This window comes from Cherax quadricarinatus, chromosome 30 (assembly GCF_038502225.1).
Source record: "Cherax quadricarinatus isolate ZL_2023a chromosome 30, ASM3850222v1, whole genome shotgun sequence".
Classification (NCBI taxonomy): domain Eukaryota; kingdom Metazoa; phylum Arthropoda; class Malacostraca; order Decapoda; family Parastacidae; genus Cherax; species Cherax quadricarinatus.
The window spans coordinates 6,759,316-6,782,220 of record NC_091321.1 but is presented as its reverse complement, the minus strand read 5'-3'; the positions used below and the strand labels follow the sequence as shown (position 1 = coordinate 6,782,220).

Here is a 22,905-nt window from a genome sequence, read left to right as displayed (position 1 = left end):
ACAGTAGACCAGGGAGCATCGCCTGAGAGAGGGGAGGGGGGTTGAAGAGATTCCACCTCAACCCTCTACAGAATCTACACTACCCAGACATTGGCTGTCACAGCGTCTCCCAAACACTGTACGTCCCACTTGCCATCTTCCCCTCAGCACACTGATGGAGGAAACCCCCATCCTCCCTTGCACCCAAAATGTTTACCAATACTCCTGCAGATTTCACGGAGAAGTCCCCTCCCCAACCCACACACCTATAAATTTATCCTCGCACTCCTCTCCCACACACAACCACCTCCCAGACATTTAGTCTTCCATATAGTAGAAGCCGGGGTGCGTGAATGTAGGGGGATGGGGGACGCAAAGCTTCACCTCTTGGGTCACAATGATGCTAAATTTACCATTTGCGCCTGGTTCTCACCTTTTACAATCAATCTTGATACCTCTGAGAATCTTGCTGCTCCCTTGTCACGCATGTTTAGTTTCACTTAGCTCAGGTCTTGTATTTCTGACTTTTCAGATAACTTTAAAGCCTCGTCCTTGCCCCTCGAAAAGTGTCGACCTACCTACCCTACGAAAACAAGACTGTAGACGGTGCAACATACCCCAAAAGATTTTTGCCGAGAGTACATCAGGAGAAAACTAAGTGTCCGAGACCCAAGATTGTTCAACAGCCTCCCTTCCCGTCGTGGACCGGGCCGCGGGGGCGTTGGTCCCCGGAATACCCTCCATACATAAGAGATCACCAATAGACCCCTGGCAGCCTTCAACAGGAAACTGGAGAGATACCTGAAGTCTGTGCCCGACCAGCCTAATTGTGGTTCGTACGTTACCTGGAGGTTATTCCGGGGATCAACGCCCCCGCGGCCCGGTCCAGGACCAGGCCTCCCGATGGATCAGGGCCTGATCAACCAGGCTGTTACTGCTGGCCGCACGCAGTCCAACGTACGAGCCACAGCCCGGCTGATCCGGCACTGACTTTAGGTATCTGTCCAGCTCTCTCTTGAAGGCAGCCAGGGGTTTGTTGGCAATTCCCCTAATGCTTGATGGGAGGCTGTTGAACAGTTTTGGGCCCCGGACACTTATGGTGTTTTCCCTTAGTGTACCAATGGCGCCCCTACTTTTTATTGGGGGCATTTTGCATCGCCTGCCCAGTCTTTTACTTTCGTAGGGAGTGATTTCTGTGTGCAGATGTGGGACCATTCCTTCCAAGATTTTCCAAGTGTAGATTATGATATATCTCTCCCTCCTGCGTTCCAACGAGTACAAGTCAAGTGCTTCCAAGCGTTCCCAGTAGTTAAGGTGCTTGACAGAACTTATACGTGCAGTAAAGGATCTCTGTATACTCTCTAGATCTGCGATTTCACCTGCTTTGAATGGAGATGTTCCAAGCGTTCCCAGTAGTTAAGGTGCTTGACAGAACTTATACGTGCAGTAAAGGATCTCTGTATACTCTCTAGATCTGCGATTTCACCTGCTTTGAATGGAGATGTTAATGTATAGCAGTATTCCAGCCAAGAGAGAACAAGTGATTTGAAAAGGATCATCATTGGCTTGGCATCTCTCGTTTGGAACGTTCTCATTATCCATCCTATCATTTTCTTTGCACGTGCGATCGTGGCACTGTTGTGATCCTTGAAAGTTTGATCCTCAGACATTACTACTCCCAGGCCCTTGTATTGCGTGCAGTCAGCAGTAACAGCCTGGCTGATCAGGCCTTGATCCACTGGGAGGCCTGGTCCTAGACTGGGCCGCAGGGGTGTTGACTTCCCCTCAGGTTTGGTAGTTGCAAAATAAACAAGGTACCTTAGATGGGGTCCTCCTCTAGGAACAGATATGGGGACCCACAGCCTCGGAGAAACAAAGCTCCTTCAAGGAAAAATAGATATTTTCGTGAGGCTGCATACCTGTTTTCCTTTGGGGAGGTGGCGATTCGTGTGAGTCTTCCTTTCTCCTACCATTACACTTCTAGAGAGCAAGATATACCTGGAGGGTGTTCCGGAGGGGTCAATGCCCCATGGCCCGGTCTATGGAGGGTTTCATCGCGGCAATCAAAATATAACCGAACTCTGCAATACATACCTCCTCGGAACAAGTACCAATGATCAAAATAATAGTGCAGTAAACAACGAAAACAAATAGTCCAGTCCCTCTCCTAGTACCTACCCATCCGTGTTCCCACAAATACCTTCACCTGATACTTATGACTCATCCTTCTCCACTTTCCAACACTACACACTTGTTTTAACCTCTGCTTCAAAATAAACTAAAAACAGTCCTGGCACTTTTACACCTGCACAGCTGTTCCCGAGCAAAGTGCAGCATAAATACATATGCTGCCATTACGTAAGTATATCCCGACTCCATCTACCCCTCCATGCCCCCAACCTTCGTCCCCACATCATACTACTTCTGCACCCCCATCCCCTCCCCTTCGCCTGACACCCCACCCAAACTAACTCCGCAGCACTCCATTCATAAACATGGTGTCAGCTAGAGCCTGATAGAACCTGAAAGATAAGAGATAAGATAAACTTTATTCAGAAAAACAGATATTGGACCCCTGTAAATTTACACAACGGTTGCGCACTAAGTAGAGACATAATTCTGCATACATTGGTGATAAACGATGCAGTTAAAACCCCAAGATAACAATTATGCTGGAGGTTGTCTGCTGGACTTATCGTGGCTCCAGAAGCCTGCCGCCGTCTGCCGTGGGTGGGCGCAGGTCTAGCCTCAAGTCTGGGATGCAGGGAGGCGTTGCTGCTGGTGGTGGTGGTGGTGGTGGTGGTGGTGATAGTTACCCCACACTGACGCTAACCTTCCACACCCCGTCCCCCGGACACACACACACACACACCCTAACATACTGTTTTCTATTAAAAAGTTATATTTATTAGTTTTGTCACCTTGTGCAGTCCATCTGTCACTTATTTTTACGATAAACCTTAAAATACTAATTAAAAGAACTTCATAAACAATGTTATGAAGAATAAGTCGAGGATCACCTGAGGGCAACGCTCCCCCCCCCCGCCCTCACAACAACAATCCCTCCTGACAACACCCCCCCCCCCGCCCTCGTAGTATTACAACCACCATACCTACATACCTTTCCCGCCAAAACGCCTATCTTCACTATTCATTCACACTGGTGCAGGACTATCATGGCCACTGTCAAGCTACCACAGCGTCGCCGGTGTCTTGTGGGGTCATCTCAGAGTGCTGGATAAAGAAGGCGAGAACATACGTCTACCCCAAGGCGAGTGTGTTGCTAAATATAGCAACGGCCATGCTTGCTCGCAGCCGCGTGCGCGCACCCCCACACAAACCCTAACAATACAAAAAACGCACACAACACATTCGTGTACATGTATACACACACACACACGTGACGAGTTGTCTAGTGAATGGGTGAACCTATGAGTGCTAGTGTGGGAGGGAGGGTGGCCTAGGAAAGGGAGGATGTGTGTAAAGGTAGTGACCATGCCAAGGCTGACCCCTTCCGCCTCCCCACCCCCATCAACCCTCAGCAACCCGAACCAAGGTTGAAGCCCCATCCAGGCGCCCCTTAGCAACAAACGACGATTTCTTTCAGAAAAGATTACACTCATTCCAACACACCACTTGGTCATACAGCTGAATCAATGAAGTTAAGAATCCGTGTCACAAGAACTGGACATGAAAAAAAACTACATTAAGAAGCTAGGCCAGAAGACACACAGTATGAAGCACTCAATGAAATATTCCAACTTTGTACACGTTTAGCCTCCTACAGTTGCCTTAAGTATACATGTCAATGACGCTACTCTCGAAGTTTGCCTAACCCATCAGTAATTATAATAGCAAACTTTTCTGTCTATTCTCCTTGTATCTCTCTTACTGTGTTATGAAAAACACCACACTGAGACAACACGGGAAATTAGGTGGGTCTGTACATCTACCTCCAACTGCAGCCAAAAGAAAGATCCTCGATACTGGGGATCAAATTTTATCAGTCTCCTGTGGACGTTGAAGTATGAATAAAACTGAACCCCTATCCACGAGTTTTGTATTATGAATGAAAACTAACACCTCCATCCCCTACAACTCAAGAGCCATGCCCCCCCTAACAACCATCACCCCCCTTTCCCGAAAAAAAACTGTCCTCTCTCCTTTCTCCACTCCTCAGTGGAAGACAGACCTTCCCGCCAGAAGTGGCCAGCGGGTACCTTTTAGTCTACTGGATAATCATAAGACGGTTGCCAGGTCACGGGCAGGAACTGGTGGAAGAGAACGATAAGGGGGAAAAAAAAAAAGGAGATAGGAAGACGGGGGAAAACGAAGGGGGGGAGGTAAGCCAGAGTAGTAGATGGAGGAATGGAATGGTAGCCAGGTTACCAGGTAGCCAAATTTGAGTCAGATAAGGGAGGAGCAAGAGCAAAGGAAAGGGTCAAGGAGGTAGGTAGGGGTGTGTACTCGCCTAGTTGTATTTCAGGGGACGATTCAGTGTGTGTGTGTGTATATATATATAATATATATATATATATATATAATATATATATATATATATATGTACTCACCTAGTTGAGGCTGCGGGGGTCGAGTCCGAGCTCCTGGCCCCGTGTGTGTGTGTGTGTGTGTGTGTGTGTGTGTGTGTGTGTGTGTGTGTGTGTGTGTGTGTGTGTGTGTGTGTGTGTGTGTGTGTGTGTGTGTACGTACTTACCTATTTGTACTCTTTGTGGTTGCAAGGGTCGAGTCATAGCTCCTGGCTCCGCCTGTTCACTGACTGGTACACTAAGGGAAAGCACCATAAGTGTCCGGGGCCCGAAACTGTTCAACAGCCTCCCATTTAGCATTAGGGGAATTGCCAATAAGCCCCTGGCTGCCTTTAAGAGAGCTGGACAGATACCTAAAGTCAGTGCCGGATCAGCCGGGCTGTGGCTCGTACGTTGAACTGCGTGCGGCCAGCAGTAACAGCCTAGTTGATCAGGCCCTGATCCATCGGGAGGCCTGGTCATGGACCGGGCCGCGGGGGCGTCGATCCCCGGAATAACCTCCAGGTAATCCAGGTAACCAGGTCCTCTCTCTCCCTGCTCCACGAGCTTTATCAAACCTCGTCTTAAAACTATGTATGGTTCCTGCCTCCACTACGTCACTTTCTAGTCTATTCCACTTCCTGACAACTATGACTGAAGAAATACTTCCTAACATCCCTTTGACTCTTAAGAGTCTTCAACTTCCAATTGTGACCCCTTGTTTTTGTGTCCTATCTCTGGAGCATCCTGTCTGTCCACCTTGTGAATTCCTCGCAGTATTTTATACGTCGTTATCATGTCTCCCCTGACCCTCCTGTCCTCCAGTGTCGTCAGGCCGATTTCCCTTGACCTTTCTTCGCAGGACAATCCCTTTAGTTCTGGAACTAGTCTTGTTGCAAACCTTTGCACTTTCTCTAATTTCTTGACGTGCTTGATCAGATGTGGCTTCCAAACTGGTGCTGCATACTCCAATATGGGCCTGACGTATATGGTGTACAGAGTCTTGAACGATTCCTTACTGAAGTATCGGAACGCTATTCTTAGGTTTACCAGACGCCCGTATGCTGCAGCAGTTATCTGATTGATGTGCACCTCAGGAGATATGCTCGGTATTATACTCACCTCAAGATCTTTTTTCCTTGAGAGAGGTTTGCAGTCTTCGGCCACCTCCAGGTAGACCTATAGACTATACTCTGTCTGCGGTCTTCTTTGCCTTTCCCCCGATCATGACTTTGCATTTGGCGGAGTTAAATTCAAGGAGCCAGTTGCTGGACCAGGCTTGTAGCCTGTCCAAGTCTTTTTGTAGTTCGAGTGTGTAAAACTGGTCAATTAGCAACAACTCTCAAAATTAAATCCTTTCTAAAAATTTCTTTTACGCTTCAATATACATTTTTTCAAATATGTTAATGTAAAAATTATTAATTTTGTACCAAAAGAACCTTCGAAAATTTAACTAACCTTATTATAACAAGCGCAATTTAATTTATCCTAATTCAACTAAATATATTTTAGACAAGTTTACAATAATTTGATAATAAACTGTTTTTGTTAGGTTCGCGATGATTTCTGGGAAATTATTGCATACAAGTTTTAGCTTGCCTTATTCGGCAAGAAGACCTTGCGTTTTAAGTCAAAATCGCAAGTTGTACATATTCGACACGACATACACAAGCAGTGAAGAGAGGACTGGAAGCTAGGGAGGGGGAGAGGTGAGGAGGGAAGTTAGGGAGGGGGAGAGGTGAGGAGGGAAGTTAGGGAGGGGGAGAGGTGAGGAGGGAAGTTAGGGAGCGGGAGAGGTGAGGAGGGAAGTTAGGGAGGAGGAGAGGTGAGGAGGGAAGTTAGGGAGGGGGAGAGGTGAGGAGGGAAGTTAGGGATGGGGAGAGGTGAGGAGGGAAGTTAGGGATGGGGAGAGGTGAGGAGGGAAGTTAGGGATAGGGAGAGGTGAGGAGGGAAGTTAGGGATAGGGAGAGGTGAGGAGGGAAGTTAGGGATAGGGAGAGGTGAGGAGGGAAGTTAGGGAGAGGGAGAGGTGAGGAGGGAAGTTAGGGAGAGGGAGAGGTGAGGAGGGAAGTTAAAACAACCTGTGAATATTTACAACGAACTCTTCTGAAACTCGTTTTAAATAAAAGGCACGGGAAAGTCGTGGTCAGTCTCCGTCTCCTTGTTAGTTACCCAACGGAATCTTTCTCCACCCCATCTTCACAGTTACCTTTCCGAAACGTAGTCACACACGTACATTCTCAAAGCAACACAAACACTGACATTCCTAGTATCCAGCGAAGGACGAATATGACAATGTATTTGACAAGTCATGTTATGGGTGAGCCAGATGGACTGCGGGTGGAGGGAGGAGGGGCACAGGTAAACAGGTAAGGAGAGGCTGCTGAGGGTGAATACTGTGGGAGGGCAGCTGGCTCCCACCTTCTGTTGCCCCGTCTGCCTACGTCTGAGAAACACCCCCAAGTTTTGTCAGGCTTCCTCCTGTCTGCTTGGAGAGAGTCGCTTCTCGACTCTACTAACACTAGTCCCTTGGATACCGCCAGTCTTACGAACTAAGTAGGGACAAGCTTAGAAAGAGTGGAAAGGAGAAGTCCATCTTGAAGGGCGTGTGCAGGCGTGGCGGCGAGGCCGCCTACACCCACGCCTGTATGCGCGCCTCCCACACCCTGGGACCAGACACAGTCGGCCCATATCGATCCTGTGAACCCTCCCTTCCCTCTCTACCAAAGCTACACTTTCCTCCCTCTCCACCTTCTTTCCACCTCTCAACGTTCAACCCCTCCCCCCTCCTCAGAATCCCCCTTCTCTCCACCTCACGCACCACTATGTAACCCAATTCAGCCAGCACATCCAAGCCGACCACAGGACTAGCGAGCAAGGTAACAGGAGACTGATGATGCGCGGAGAATGCCACGCCACACCACTACCAACCGTCCCGGGACCTTTGGCCTAGTTTCCCCGGTACATGCAAATGTTTTGATGGGCATGCTTGCACCATCACGCCCCCATGCTTACATCATGACAACATCCTTTTTTCGGGTCAGCTGTTTATCTTTGCCAAGTCTGTGCCTAATAAAACTATGTATGGCTCACTCTTAAATCCACCTCGGCTATTGCATACATACTCATGTCATTTAAATCCTTCCAGGTTACCTAAGATTGCATGAGCCCTTACGCCCTTCCCCTTCTCCCTCGGGTAACCATAGGTACTTACCATCTCCCAAGCTGTGATCTTGGCCTTGGCGACCTGCTTAATAGCGACAGGGGCGCCGTCTCGAACCCGCCAGCCGGAATACACTGTACCGAAGCCGCCTTTACCTAGGACGGTGCCAACACGATACGTCTCGTCCAGGGGGCGACCGCTCCCTGGGAAGGCAGGAAGTCATTGGTCACTAGGCAGCTTCGTTAATAGCAATATTATAAAAGTATATAAAATAATGTCATACAAGAATAATCATTAAACCATAAAATAATAATAGATGCAAACTCTTATGCGCTAAGAGAACCCATAAAAAAAGCTCAAATAAATTCAATCTAAATTCTAGTCTGTAAAACTAGATTTTCAATTAAACATGTAAAACTGATTAAAATTCGTGGAGCAACTAGACTAAACGACGGTGAAAAAAAAAATACTTTAGCATAACGTACATAACTAGCAACTTTTTTTTTGCTAGTTATGTACAGAAAATGGCGAGGGAGCCATTAAAACTGCTCATTTTCACCAATTCAACTATTTTTGTTACTTCAACGAAACCTTGGAATCAAAACCGCAAGCAAAGGAATTTGCACATTAAGCATGTTTTGAACTCAACATGAAAGGTTAATAAACACACTTGGTGTATAAACAATGATCTAACAAATTAAGTCGAGTACTCTGATCCAGCAGCACACACTTCTCGATGTACAACAGAATCAAGTATAAAAGCCGTCACTGCAGTCAGCATGCATTTTCTTACAACTATCATATGATAAACATACTTGACACACATGTTACCTCTAAATAAATTTTGACTTCCGATGAAATACACGATAGCGGGACTTTAAATATTAGATTTTTTTTATTTAAAGTTCAAGTAATCCACTTATATTACTACATAAATCACGGAAGGAAAACAAATAATTCCAGTAATGTACCACAGCATAATATTTACACCTGCACAATAAGTACCAACAATAAAGCTCGATTATTAAAAAAAATTATGCAATTCAAACCTGAAGCACACGTTATCTCAAGGCTAACGACGTTGGTAAACATACGTTTTAACTGACTCGTCACTATTCACTAGATAAGGAAATTTATTGTGCGCACAAGCCCACAATACAACCTACCTGTACATGATGCTCAATACAATTAAGAGGCTATGCAGCAGCCACTGTCTTAACGTACGCAGTATATTAGTATGCACGAGCCCCCTCAACAAACTAAGCCTTTTTTTTTTAACAAATATCTTATCAAAGCAAACCCAAAAATTAAATTTACAGATAGTCAGCAACTAACAAAATCGTTTACGTATATTTCTTTAAATTTCTACATAATCAACAGAACACGACGGCCAATGTAATTGGCAGTTTCTACCACTCATTCAACGCACTTGTCAATGCACTTGACCCGCATGATATACATATTTGCCCAATTTGAATACTGTACTTGTATGGTCGCGCGACATTCTGCTTAAACATATCATATCCCTTTCATTTCTGCCATCATATGATAAAACTAACCCCTGGGCAGGGCAGGCGGTGCAAAATACCCCAAACGTCAAATAACTAAGATTGACCACTGAAGTACAAAGCATAAAACAGATTAAAAAAAAAGTAAAATATCGCGATAAATCTAGCAATAAACCCAGACTGAACAAAACTGGATTAGAGAGATTACTGGCTAACAATACTACACTTGTGACAGCGAAACAGCCAAGTATCGTAGTTAAGAATATAAGAACATAAGAAGAACATAAGAACGAAGGAACACTGCAGAAGGCCTACTGGCCCATGCGAGGCAGGTCCAAGTCGCTACCGGCTTAAGCCAATGCATGAATGTATGAATAGAAATATTTGGGTGTAAATAAAATTAGCCTGTGAAGGCAGTGAATTTCAGAATCAGACGTCACAATGTTATCCAGGCGACAGACTGTGAAAAAAAATACGAGAACTTAAGAATGGTAAGAGCGCTGTAGCAGGCCTACCGGCCATACTAGGCAGGTCCTACTCGCACCCAACCACTCCCACTCATTTACTGTTTTACCTATTTTTAAATATACCCAAAGTACTCGCATCAATGAAGCTACTTGATAGTGTCCACCCATTACAATTCTACTGCAAAACCAGTGCTTTCCTATATCCTACCTAAATCTAAATATATCCAAGCGTGTCCTATCCAGGTCAGGTATGTTTTCGTTTTTTTTTTTATTTTATTTTTACACTTCGATCATATCTTCCCTAATTCCACGCCTTCCTGATGTGCGTAAATTCAGTGCCTTCAGCCTATTTTCATAGGAAGATGAAATACTGAAACCTGAACTGAGCTGCATAATCTTTAATAAGTAGTGCCCCCCCCCCTCACCCTTTCTTGGCCATTATATACCAGTTTTTTTTTTTTTTCTTAAATTCTGTACAGCATCGAAAAAAAATCAGGAGTGAAATATGTAATATCCTACCACTCCACATGTCTCGTTTTATACTTGTTGGTAACTGATACAGTCTCTTACCTACTACGCGAACAAACTTAATTGAGGTCATCCTAATCTGGGTAGGAATAAGGTCACTAAGAGTACAAAAACACACACCCATGATCTCTGGAGTACAACCACTATCACAACACGTATTTGGATCCTACAACGCTGACAGAAAGCTAGGAAAACACGTATGCAATGTTAATTTACCTCCATTTGCCGTAACTATCGTCGGTATTACTACAAATAAATTATGCAGCTTGTAAGTTGTAATCAGAACCCTGTCAAAATATTAAATGCCTTCAAAACTCCGGTACAATACAAAAGTCCTTTTAAATTGGAAGAGTTTCCCTTTACAATATATATTTTTGATTTAGACGTTTCCCAAGTCTCACTTGACCTTATCTGAGATCGATACATATTAATACATACTGGCGATTGTTTGCATTAATACATACACGTTTGCGCCTGGGATAATGGTAGGCATTTGGGTTCGATCCAAAAGTAGGGCAGGTCTAATTCCTTGGATCAAGAGTCCCTCCTGTTTCGATAAGGGCTAAACCGGTAGTGGTCATACAGCGCCTGAGAAATGTAAAACAATAAAGTTTTGATTCAAACGAGAGAAAATTTCGATTCCATGGTTCAAAGCTCCTCCCCAGCATCAAGGAATTTCCCGGAGGATTAGTTCATCTGTTTGCTACCAAAAAATTCTGAACGACCCTTTTTACGCAATGAAAACAATTTATTACGGGTTATTGCTGATCCAAGTACCTTATAATAATTATTTCGGGCCTAGATTGCGTAATAACTAAGGTCGACAGATCTATAAAATTTATTAAATAATGTTTTAGTTATTATTAAATTCACTGATAGCAAAAGTTTGTTTCAATTAGTGAGGCACTGCTTACGTAATTAGTTGCACAGATTCTCCCCAAGTCGACAAAAATTATTTTAAATCCCCCCTCCAATCCTCCATGCACGTTTGCACTATACATCAATATTTTAATTCTCATTTAAATACAACCGTTAAATATTAGGCGACACTTCAAAAGGCCTACGATATGCATAAACACGAACACGTGGCCTATATTGAACGAGTCACATTACATTCATTTTCAATATATAAAAAAAATAGGAAAGCTATTTTACACCCGACGAAAACTAAAAGGATAAAATATATTTGCTTTAACGCAAATTCCCATATACTGACAAACATACTGGTTTGTTGACATGGTCAAAAATCATATATGTTCAAGAGATCTGTCATTTCACTGCACTAAAGATGCCATCAGGAGCATCCTCCAGTAACGGTCATCTTACCCACCACACCTCCAAACATGTGATCAAAATTCCATTGGAACACCAATATTCCCATGGAGAGGTGAAACCGAAGAGACGAGATAATTACCTCTGGCGGGAAGCGGGACTAAGACTCTTGAGGAGTTAGATGTGGGGGAAGCAGTAGGCACAGTAGGTTTACTTGTGGTAGTAGTTATAGGTCCACACTTTGAGCACATTTTGCAAGTGGTGGTAGCTGCGGCAGTTTTCTCGCAAAACACTGCAGGGGTAACACTGCTAGACTGCGGTGCCATGCTTGCTATATGAGAAATCTTTGTAGATACAAGAACATCCACCATATTCCAGGATAATCATTCACTCCTGAGGTTTGTACACTTTAGCACTGAACAACCAGTCTGGGAGATTCAAGCCCAACCTCACAACAGATCCACTCACCACGAGCGCAAGTGTGTAACTGATGAATATATATGTTCCTAGCGCGGTCGTGTCTACTTGGCTCTTATACAAGGTATCCCTCCGCCACTACCACCCTAAATTGCCCCCAAAAACATCCCTAAATTTGAATGGTATATAAAATTATCTTACAAAGTTTTAGCTAATGTGATAGTGTTTACATTTCCAAAATAATTTATACAATTTGTATAGGTTTCTTTAAGATAACAAACCCCAGACATGGAACTAGTTTCTTCCTCTTAGTAAGCGTAATATTTACGTCTGGGGATCTGTGTGTATCCCACGGTTGGCCTGACGTCACTTACAAGAATTCAATACATTCAGGCGCGCAATGCCAACAATTCTAGTGTTTTGATAAAATAAGAGATGTATATTAATCGTAAAGCAAACTTAACGAGATATACACTATCTCTTTTAATAATATATTGATAACCTAGGAAAAATTAAAGCCAAATGCAGATAGCAAGAATAAAAAAATGACAAAACATAATGCGCGAAGACCTGAGAGGTTGGTAGTTCCGGACTTGCCCGTAGACACTTCAGCCAATGAGCGCGTGAAGCTCCTTGCTAGACCAATCAGAATGCACATTTCATTGTGCATTTGGCAACTCCTCGCGTCATCCCCCCAGTTACTACGAGGGGGGGTCACGTGGCGCGCCAAACACAAGTTCCCGCCAAAAGTGGTGACTACGAGCAGTGTGTGCGGGCGTTGACTCCTCACTGACCGGGCACATCCTCAAGGACTCGAAGCCGTATCCTCCCGCCAGCGAGCGACGCAGGCGGGGCAGATGGCCGAGGAATGTTCCGGTGGATGGTTTCGCGGGAACTGAAGGCAGTGTGGTGTATGTGTTAGGAGGAATCTGCGCGCTTTCAACCATATCATCCAACCGCGTCTTCCGTAAAAAGATCAATAGCTTTATTACATATTTTTTGAGCAGCTATGCAACGGATGGCTACGAAGAGCCTAGAATCACGTGGTTCAGATACTTTTAATTAACATTTATAATTACGAAATATTAGTTACGCCGAGGCGAGGTTAACGCGCAGGTGTTGCTGGTAACCGTTTTGGCGCGAACCTGGGAAATGTCGTCTGCCCTTGCCTAGTGCATTGCACTGTCTCGCTCCACACCTAAGAGCGCTAGATTTATTAAATTATTTTCAAGAACGGATGGCTGGTTGCAATAATACCATGCCCTGATGATCTGATGAGCACTTTTCGACAAGAAATAGATTGTATCGAAGACTAATTAATTCAGATTTACGCGATAAATGAGAGCACTGTTTGGCAACAGCCGTAGACGAGGGAGCAAACTGCCAAAGTGTCACAGAAGCAAACCATTATTACAGATAGCTATAACAACGGTTAGATAAATGCGCAGTTGAAAATGGTCGAGTTTGAGTAAAATCTGCCGGAAACCTTACGGCAATGGTCATCTGTTATCTATAATAAAAAAATCACAACATGGCATTACGTATTTAACGACTTATTTATACGGATAAATTGCGTGAATGTAGCGAGGTTAACAGTTCATTTACTATTAATTAAGATTTAAATATTCTTTACGTATGAATATTGACGCTATGAATTATAAATATATTTTTAATTAACATTAGATATACTGCAGGTTGGTAATCATTACCTGCCAGCAGGTGCCGGAGTTATCTAGAACATAAGAACGAAGGAACACTACAGAAGGCCTACTGGCCCATGCGAGGCAGGTCCAACTAAGCAAGAGGATATTACCCATCCTGGGAACTGGTGTTACTTGATGCCAGCAGGTCCCTCTCTAGCCTCACCTCCTTAGTTCCATTACTACTACTACTACTACTACTACTACTACCACCACCTCTACCCACGCGTCACCTCACCTGACTCCTGCCACTATATATATGAATGTTTTCTTAGTTTTCTCTGTATTAGGACTGAAGAAGCCACTCGTGGCGAAACTTTTCCTTTAATAAATGTCCTGAACTGTACATAAGTGTCTTTTTTCCACATCTTGTCGGTATCACCATACCATTTCCTCACTATAAATACTCCCGTACCTTCCACCCCAGGTAGATCTGTGTGTGACTTGAAAAAGTCCACTGTGTGGGTGAAACGTTGTCAATATGTCGGTTCTTTGAACCATTCATCTACTTTATTTCTACTGTAACTGGCAGCTAGGCTTTAAATAACCCGTCAAGAGGTGTTCCTTGATGCTAACGAGGGGGCTCTTGATCTAGAGAATTGGATCTGTTGGTAGGTAAGACACATATGCAACAGTTAAACAACTTTATTCCGAAACGTTTCGCCTACACAGTAGGCTTCTTCAGTCGAATACAGAAAGTAGGCAGGAACAGTAGAGATGTGAAGACGATGTAATCAGTCCATCACCCTTGAAGTCTTAGAATTTAAGGTTGACTATGGAACTGAACTTCTCCAGGCCGAGGGACTGACAACCTCAAATTCTAAGACTTCAAGGGTGATGGACTGATTACATCGTCTTCACATCTCTACTGTTCCTGCCTACTTTCTGTATTCGACTGAAGAAGCCTACTGTGTAGGCGAAACGTTTCGGAATAAAGTTGTTTAACTGTTGCATATGTGTCCCAAATCTGCACACAGAAATCACTCCCTACGAAAGTAAAAGACTGGGCAGGCGATGCAAAATGCCGCCAATAAAAAGTAGGGGCGCCATTGGTACACTAAGAGAAAACACCATAAGTGTCCGGGGCCCAAAACTGTTCAACAGCCTCCCATCAAGCATTAGGGGAATTGCCAATAAACCCCTGGCTGCCTTCAAGAGAGCTGGACAGATACCTAAAGTCGGTGCCGGATCAGCCGGGCTGTGGCTCGTACGTCGGACTGCGTGCGGCCAGCAGTAACAGCCTAGTTGATCAGGCCCTGATCCATCGGGAGGCCTGGTCGTGGACCGGGCCGCGGGGGCGTTGATCCCCGGAATAACCTCCAGGTAACCTAACAACCTATCGGTATTGTATACCATTTTGATGTTCAAATGGATCTGTGCTCCAATTCCCTGAATTTAGCCCGAATGCCTTCCATATCCCTCCCCAGACGCTGTATAATCCCTACGGGTTTAGCGCTCCCCGTGATAAATTTAAAGTATTTTTTGGGCTATCCTAGGTAATTTACACACGTTACTGTGACCTGGACCTGACTAGATTGGGTCAGTGGCACAAGTCAATAGGTGAATTGGACCTGCTTAGCATGGGCCAGTAGGCCTGCTGCAGTGTTCCTTCTTTATGTTCTTATGTATGATAATTTTAGCAGTAATCTGAAACCAAGACAACAGTTGAACATCAAAATGGTATACAATACCGACAGGTTGTTAGGTAAGACACATATGCAACAGTTAGACAACTTTATTCCGAAACGTTTCGCCTACACAGTAGGCTTCTTCAGTCGAATACAGAAAGTAGGCAGGAACAGTAGAGATGTGAAGACGATGTAATCAGTCCATCACCCTTAAAGTCGTAGAATTTGAGGTTGTCAGTCCCTCGGCCTGGAGAAGTTCAATTCCATAGTCAGGAACTATCTGAAGATCAAGCATGTGTGTCTTACCTAACAACCTGTCGGTATTGTATACCATTTTGATGTAAAGTAAAAGGACACAAGTGCAACTAATGTGACATTTATTGTGGCAACGTTTCGCTCTCCAGGAGCTTTATCAAGCCATTACGTAATGGCTTGATAAAGCTCCTGGAGAGCGAAACGTTGCCACAATAAATGTCACATTAGTTGCACTTGTGTCCTTTTACTTTACATATTGTCGGTAATTCTACCAACTTTATTACCATTTTGATGTTCATCTTGTCAGACACTGCAACACGTGGCATCTTGGTACAGAAAACACCTTGGACAAACTTTTCAAGTGAGAAGGGTTGGATCTGAGAGGGACATGACCTCTCAGTTGCCTCTCACTACTACTACTACTACTACCCTGCACCTCTCCTTCCGACAGTATTTAAGTCTCCACACTGTCGCTTGATCTTCAGATAGTTCCTGACTATGGAATTGAACTTCTCCAGGCCGAGGGACTGACAACCTCAAATTCTACGACTTTAAGGGTGATGGACTGATTACATCGTCTTCACATCTCTACTGTTCCTGCCTACTTTCTGTATTCGACTGAAGAAGCCTACTGTGTAGGCGAAACGTTTCGGAATAAAGTTGTCTAACTGTTGCATATGTGTCTTACCTAACAACCTGTCGGTATTGTATACCATTTTGATGTTCATCTTGTCAGACACTGCAACACGTGGCATCTTGGTACAGAAAACACCTTGGACAAACTTTTCAAGTGAGAAGGGTTGGATCTGAGAGGGACATGACCTCTCAGTTGCCTCTCACTACTACTACTACTACTACCCTGCACCTCTCCTTCCGACAGTATTTAAGTCTCCACACTGTCGCTTGATCTTCAGATAGTTCCTGACTATGGAATTGAACTTCTCCAGGCCGAGGGACTGACAACCTCAAATTCTACGACTTTAAGGGTGATGGACTGATTACATCGTCTTCACATCTCTACTGTTCCTGCCTACTTTCTGTATTCGACTGAAGAAGCCTACTGTGTAGGCGAAACGTTTCGGAATAAAGTTGTCTAACTGTTGCATATGTGTCTTACCTAACAACCTGTCGGTATTGTATACCATTTTGATGTTCATCTTGTCAGACACTGCAACACGTGGCATCTTGGTACAGAAAACACCTTGGACAAACTTTTCAAGTGAGAAGGGTTGGATCTGAGAGGGACATGACCTCTCAGTTGCCTCTCTCAGTTGCCTCTCACTACTACTACTACTACTACCCTGCACCTCTCCTTCCGACAGTATTTAAGTCTCCACACTGTCGCTTGATCTTCAGATAGTTCCTGACTATGGAATTGAACTTCTCCAGGCCGAGGGACTGACAACCTCAAATTCTACGACTTTAAGGGTGATGGACTGATTACATCGTCTTCACATCTCTACTGTTCCTGCCTACTTTCTGTATTCGACTGAAGAAGCCTACTGTGTAGGCGAAACGTTTCGGAATAAAGTTGTCTAACTGTTGCATATGTGTCTTACCTAACAACCTGTCGGTATTGTATACCATTTTGATGTTCATCTTGTCAGACACTGCAACACGTGGCATCTTGGTACAGAAAACACCTTGGACAAACTTTTCAAGTGAGAAGGGTTGGATCTGAGAGGGACATGACCTCTCAGTTGCCTCTCACTACTACTACTACTACTACCCTGCACCTCTCCTTCCGACAGTATTTAAGTCTCCACACTGTCGCTTGATCTTCAGATAGTTCCTGACTATGGAATTGAACTTCTCCAGGCCGAGGGACTGACAACCTCAAATTCTACGACTTTAAGGGTGATGGACTGATTACATCGTCTTCACATCTCTACTGTTCCTGCCTACTTTCTGTATTCGACTGAAGAAGCCTACTGTGTAGGCGAAACGTTTCGGAATAAAGTTGTCTAACTGTTGCATATGTGTCTTACCTAACAAGACAACAGTGCATAAGTGTTCGCAATAAAGCTAACAGAATCCTTGGCTTCATAAGAATGGGTTTACGAGAGGTCGCTCCTGCCTGACATACTTACTGACGTTCTTCAATAGAACATTTGAGGCAGTAGTAGACAGTGATAAAGAATATGATATTGTTTATTTGGATTTTAGTAAAGCCTTCGATAGAGTATCTCACAAGAGACTCTTAAGAAAAGTGGCAGCTCATGGTATTAAGGTAAAGTTCTAGCATGGATAGAGGCATGGCTTACCAATAGAAAGCAGAAAGTTTCCATTAATGGGTTCAAATCAGAATGGGGCTTAGTTACTAGTGGCGTTCCACAAGGATCAGTTTTAGGCCCTCTCTTATTCATAATTTACATTATTGACCTTGATGAAGGGATTACGAGTGACACGAGTAAGTTTGCTGATGATACAAAGATAGGCCGTATAATTCATTCTGAGGAGGATAGCAATGAACTACAGGAGGATTTAGACAAATTAATGTCTTGGTCTGAAAAATGGCAGATGAAGTTCAATGTGGATAAGTGTAAGGCACTGGTCCTTGGTAATGAAAATAACCCTCGAAGCTATAATCTAGGTGAAGCAGAGCTTCATCATACAGAGTGTGAAAAGGACTTGGGAGTCATGGTAAGCGGAAACCTAAAGCCAAGACAGCAGTGCCTAAGTGTGCGCAACAAGGCCAACAGATTACTTGGATTTATCTCAATAAATATAAGTAACAGAAGCCCAAAAGTTATTTTACAGCTCTATACATCACTGGTGAGGCCTCATTTAGATTATGCTGCTCAGTTTTGGTCCCCTTGCTACAGGATGGATATAGACTCATTGGAGAACATACAGAGAAGAATGACTAAAATGATTTACTGTGTAAGGAATCTCTCGTATGAAGATAGACTTAAAGCCTTAAATCTTCACTCTCTGGAGAGGTAGAATGAGAGGAGATATTGAGGTGTATAAGTGGATGACGGGCATAAACAAAGGAGATATTGTGCAAGAATGGTATAAGACCGACAAGATGAAATTAAGACACTTGTGCAACATCTGAGTATCTTTATTGTAGACGTTTCGCCATCCAGTGGCTTTATCAATGCAAATTCTAGGACATAGCTTGAAGACAGTAGGACTATATACAGAAGATGAGGTAATCACTCCCTCAACCTAGGAGTTGAGGGACTGATTACCTAGGTTGAGGGACTGATTACCTCATCTTCTGTATATAGTCCTACTGTCTTCAAGTTATGTCCTAGAATTTGTATTGATAAAGCCACTGGATGGCGAAACGTCTACAATAAAGATACCCAGATGTTGAACATCAAAATGGTATACAATACCGACAGGTTGTTAGGTAAGACACATATGCAACAGTTAGACAACTTTATTCCGAAACGTTTCGCCTACACAGTAGGCTTCTTCAGTCGAATACAGAAAGTAGGCAGGAACAGTAGAGATGTGAAGACGATGTAATCAGTCCATCACCCTTAAAGTCGTAGAATTTGAGGTTGTCAGTCCCTCGGCCTCGAGAAGTTCAGTTCCATAGTCAGGAACTATCTGAAGATCAAGCGACAGTGCGGAGACTTAAATACTGTCGGAAGGAGAGGTGCAGGGTAATAGTAGTAGTAGTAGTAGTAGTAGTAGTAGTAGTAGTAGTGAGAGGCAACTGAGAGGTCATGTCCCTCTCAGATCCAACCCTTCTCACTCGAAAAGCTTGTCCAAGGTGTTTTCTGTACCAAGATGCCACGTGTTGCAGTGTCTGACAAGATGAACATCAAAATGGTATACAATACCGACAGGTTGTTAGGTAAGACACATATGCAACAGTTAGACAACTTTATTCCGAAACGTTTCGCCTACACAGTAGGCTTCTTCAGTCGAATACAGAAGAAGAAGCCTACTGTGTAGGCGAAACGTTTCGGAATAAAGTTGTCTAACTGTTGCATATGTGTCTTACCTAACAACCTGTCGGTATTGTATACCATTTTGATGTTCATCTTGTCAGACACTGCAACACGTGGCATCTTGGTACAGAAAACACCTTGGACAAGCTTTTCGAGTGAGAAGGGTTGGATCTGAGAGGGACATGACCTCTCAGTTGCCTCTCACTACTACTACTACTACCACTACTACTACTACTACTACTATTACCCTGCACCTCTCCTTCCGACAGTATTTAAGTCTCCGCACTGTCGCTTGATCTTCAGATAGTTCCTGACTATGGAACTGAACTTCTCGAGGCCGAGGGACTGACAACCTCAAATTCTACGACTTTAAGGGTGATGGACTGATTACATCGTCTTCACATCTCTACTGTTCCTGCCTACTTTCTGTATTCGACTGAAGAAGCCTACTGTGTAGGCGAAACGTTTCGGAATAAAGTTGTCTAACTGTTGCATATGTGTCTTACCTAACAACCTGTCGGTATTGTATACCATTTTGATGTTCATCTTGTCAGACACTGCAACACGTGGCATCTTGGTACAGAAAACACCTTGGACAAGCTTTTCGAGTGAGAAGGGTTGGATCTGAGAGGGACATGACCTCTCAGTTGCCTCTCACTACTACTACTACTACTACTACTACTACTATTACCCTGCACCTCTCCTTCCGACAGTATTTAAGTCTCCGCACTGTCGCTTGATCTTCAGATAGTTCCTGACTATGGAACTGAACTTCTCGAGGCCGAGGGACTGACAACCTCAAATTCTACGACTTTAAGGGTGATGGACTGATTACATCGTCTTCACATCTCTACTGTTCCTGCCTACTTTCTGTATTCGACTGAAGAAGCCTACTGTGTAGGCGAAACGTTTCGGAATAAAGTTGTCTAACTGTTGCATATGTGTCTTACCTAACAACCTGTCGGTATTGTATACCATTTTGATGTTCATCTTGTCAGACACTGCAACACGTGGCATCTTGGTACAGAAAACACCTTGGACAAGCTTTTCGAGTGAGAAGGGTTGGATCTGAGAGGGACATGACCTCTCAGTTGCCTCTCACTACTACTACTACTACTACTACTACTACTACTACTACTACTACTACTATTACCCTGCACCTCTCCTTCCGACAGTATTTAAGTCTCCGCACTGTCGCTTGATCTTCAGATAGTTCCTGACTATGGAACTGAACTTCTCGAGGCCGAGGGACTGACAACCTCAAATTCTACGACTTTAAGGGTGATGGACTGATTACATCGTCTTCACATCTCTACTGCTCCTGCCTACTTTCTGTATTCGACTGAAGAAGCCTACTGTGTAGGCGAAACGTTTCGGAATAAAGATGTCTAACTGTTGCATATGTGTCTTACCTAACAACGTGGCATCTTGGTACAGAAAACACCTTGGACAAGCTTTTCGAGTGAGAAGGGTTGGATCTGAGAGGGACATGACCTCTCAGTTGCCTCTCACTACTACTACTACTACTACTACTACTATTACCCTGCACCTCTCCTTCCGACAGTATTTAAGTCTCCGCACTGTCGCTTGATCTTCAGATAGTTCCTGACTATGGAACTGAACTTCTCGAGGCCGAGGGACTGACAACCTCAAATTCTACGACTTTAAGGGTGATGGACTGATTACATCGTCTTCACATCTCTACTGTTCCTGCCTACTTTCTGTATTCGACTGAAGAAGCCTACTGTGTAGGCGAAACGTTTCGGAATAAAGTTGTCTAACTGTTGCATATGTGTCTTACCTAACAACCTGTCGGTATTGTATACCATTTTGATGTTCATCTTGTCAGACACTGCAACACGTGGCATCTTGGTACAGAAAACACCTTGGACAAGCTTTTCGAGTGAGAAGGGTTGGATCTGAGAGGGACATGACCTCTCAGTTGCCTCTCACTACTACTACTACTACTACTACTACTACTACTACTACTACTACTATTACCCTGCACCTCTCCTTCCGACAGTATTTAAGTCTCCGCACTGTCGCTTGATCTTCAGATAGTTCCTGACTATGGAACTGAACTTCTCGAGGCCGAGGGACTGACAACCTCAAATTCTACGACTTTAAGGGTGATGGACTGATTACATCGTCTTCACATCTCTACTGTTCCTGCCTACTTTCTGTATTCGACTGAAGAAGCCTACTGTGTAGGCGAAACGTTTCGGAATAAAGTTGTCTAACTGTTGCATATGTGTTTTACCTAACATACCCAGATGTTGCACATGTGTCTTAATTTCATCTTGTCGTTATTATATACCATTCTTGCACAACTTCTTGATATAAATCCCAGTAATCTATTTGCCTTATTACGTACGCTTAGGCATTGCTGTCTTGATGAAGATTGAGACACTTATGCAGCATATGGGAATATGCTGCATAAGTGTCTCAATCTTCAACTTGTCGGTTTTTCAAACCATTCATCATTGCTGTCTTGGTTTAAGGTTGCTGCTTACCATAACCCCCAAGTCCTTTTCGCAATCTGTATGGCTAAGTTCTACATTATTTAACTTATAAGTGCTAGGGTTATGGACACTCCCGAGCTTCAGAACCTTGCATTTATCTACATTGAACTGCATCTGCCACTTTTCTGACCAAGAATAGAGTTTGTCTAAATCCTCCTGAAGTTCCCTAACATCTAAGTTTGAATCAAATTATCTTACCTATCTTCGTGTCATCGGCGAATTTGCTCATATCACTAGTAATTCCTTCATCAAGATCATTGATATATATTATAAACAACAACGCCACTTGTTACTGATCCCCACTCTGATTTAACCCCATTTATGGACACTCTGCTTCCTGTCTGTGAGCCATGACTCGATGCACGAGAGCACCCTTTCTCCAATGCCATGAGCTGCCACTTTCTTTCCTTACTAAAATCTAAGTAAATAATATCAAATTCTTTATCGTGGTCAACAGCCTCAAAAGCTTTACTGAAGAAAGTTAATAAATTAGTTAGACAAGACCGGCCTCTTGTGAATCCATGCTGAGTATCATTAATCAAGCTATGCTTATCGAGATGGCTTCTTATAATTTGAGCTATAATTGACTAATAATTTGCCTACAATTGAGGTCAGGCTTATTGGGCGGTAATTTGACGGTAACGACTTGTCCCCTGTTTTAAAAATAGGAATTACATTAGCCATCTTCCACATATCAGACACTACACCTGTTTGAAGAGATAAATTAAAAATATTAGTTAATGGTTCACAGACTTCCATTTTGCATTCCTTAAGAACCCTTGAAAAACCTCATCAGGACCCGGTGACTTATTTTGCTTCAGTCGGTCTATCTGCTTCACAACCATTTCACTAGTGACTGTGATGTTACATAATTTATCTTCTTCTGGCCCACTATAAAAATTAATTACTGGAATATTGTTAGTGTCTTCCTGTGTAAAAACCGAGAGAAAATAATGATTTAAAATCGAGCACATTTCATTCTCTCTGTCAGTAAGATGCCCATAGTTACTTTTAAGGGAACCTATCTTAT

General features: G+C 43.6%; 1 protein-coding gene across 3 annotated transcripts in view; it reads right to left on the bottom strand.

Annotated features, from left to right (window-relative positions):
- Window positions 1-22,905, bottom strand: part of LOC128692612 (serine/threonine-protein kinase pim-1) — a 48,256-nt gene that overhangs the window by 13,035 nt on the left and 12,316 nt on the right. Inside the window, exons 1-2 of one of the 3 annotated variants that reach the window (XM_070089867.1) lie at window positions 12,430-12,555; window positions 7,719-7,870 (exon numbers count right to left, since the gene is read on the bottom strand). In XM_070089867.1, coding sequence (XP_069945968.1) covers window positions 7,719-7,870; window positions 12,430-12,529 — 252 coding nt within the window. In that variant the 5' untranslated portion in view covers window positions 12,530-12,555. Of the gene's footprint in view, window positions 1-7,718; window positions 7,871-11,584; window positions 11,941-12,429; window positions 12,556-22,905 lie in introns of those variants that run through there. The other 2 variants (XM_053781812.2, XM_053781813.1) reach the window with 2 other exon arrangements.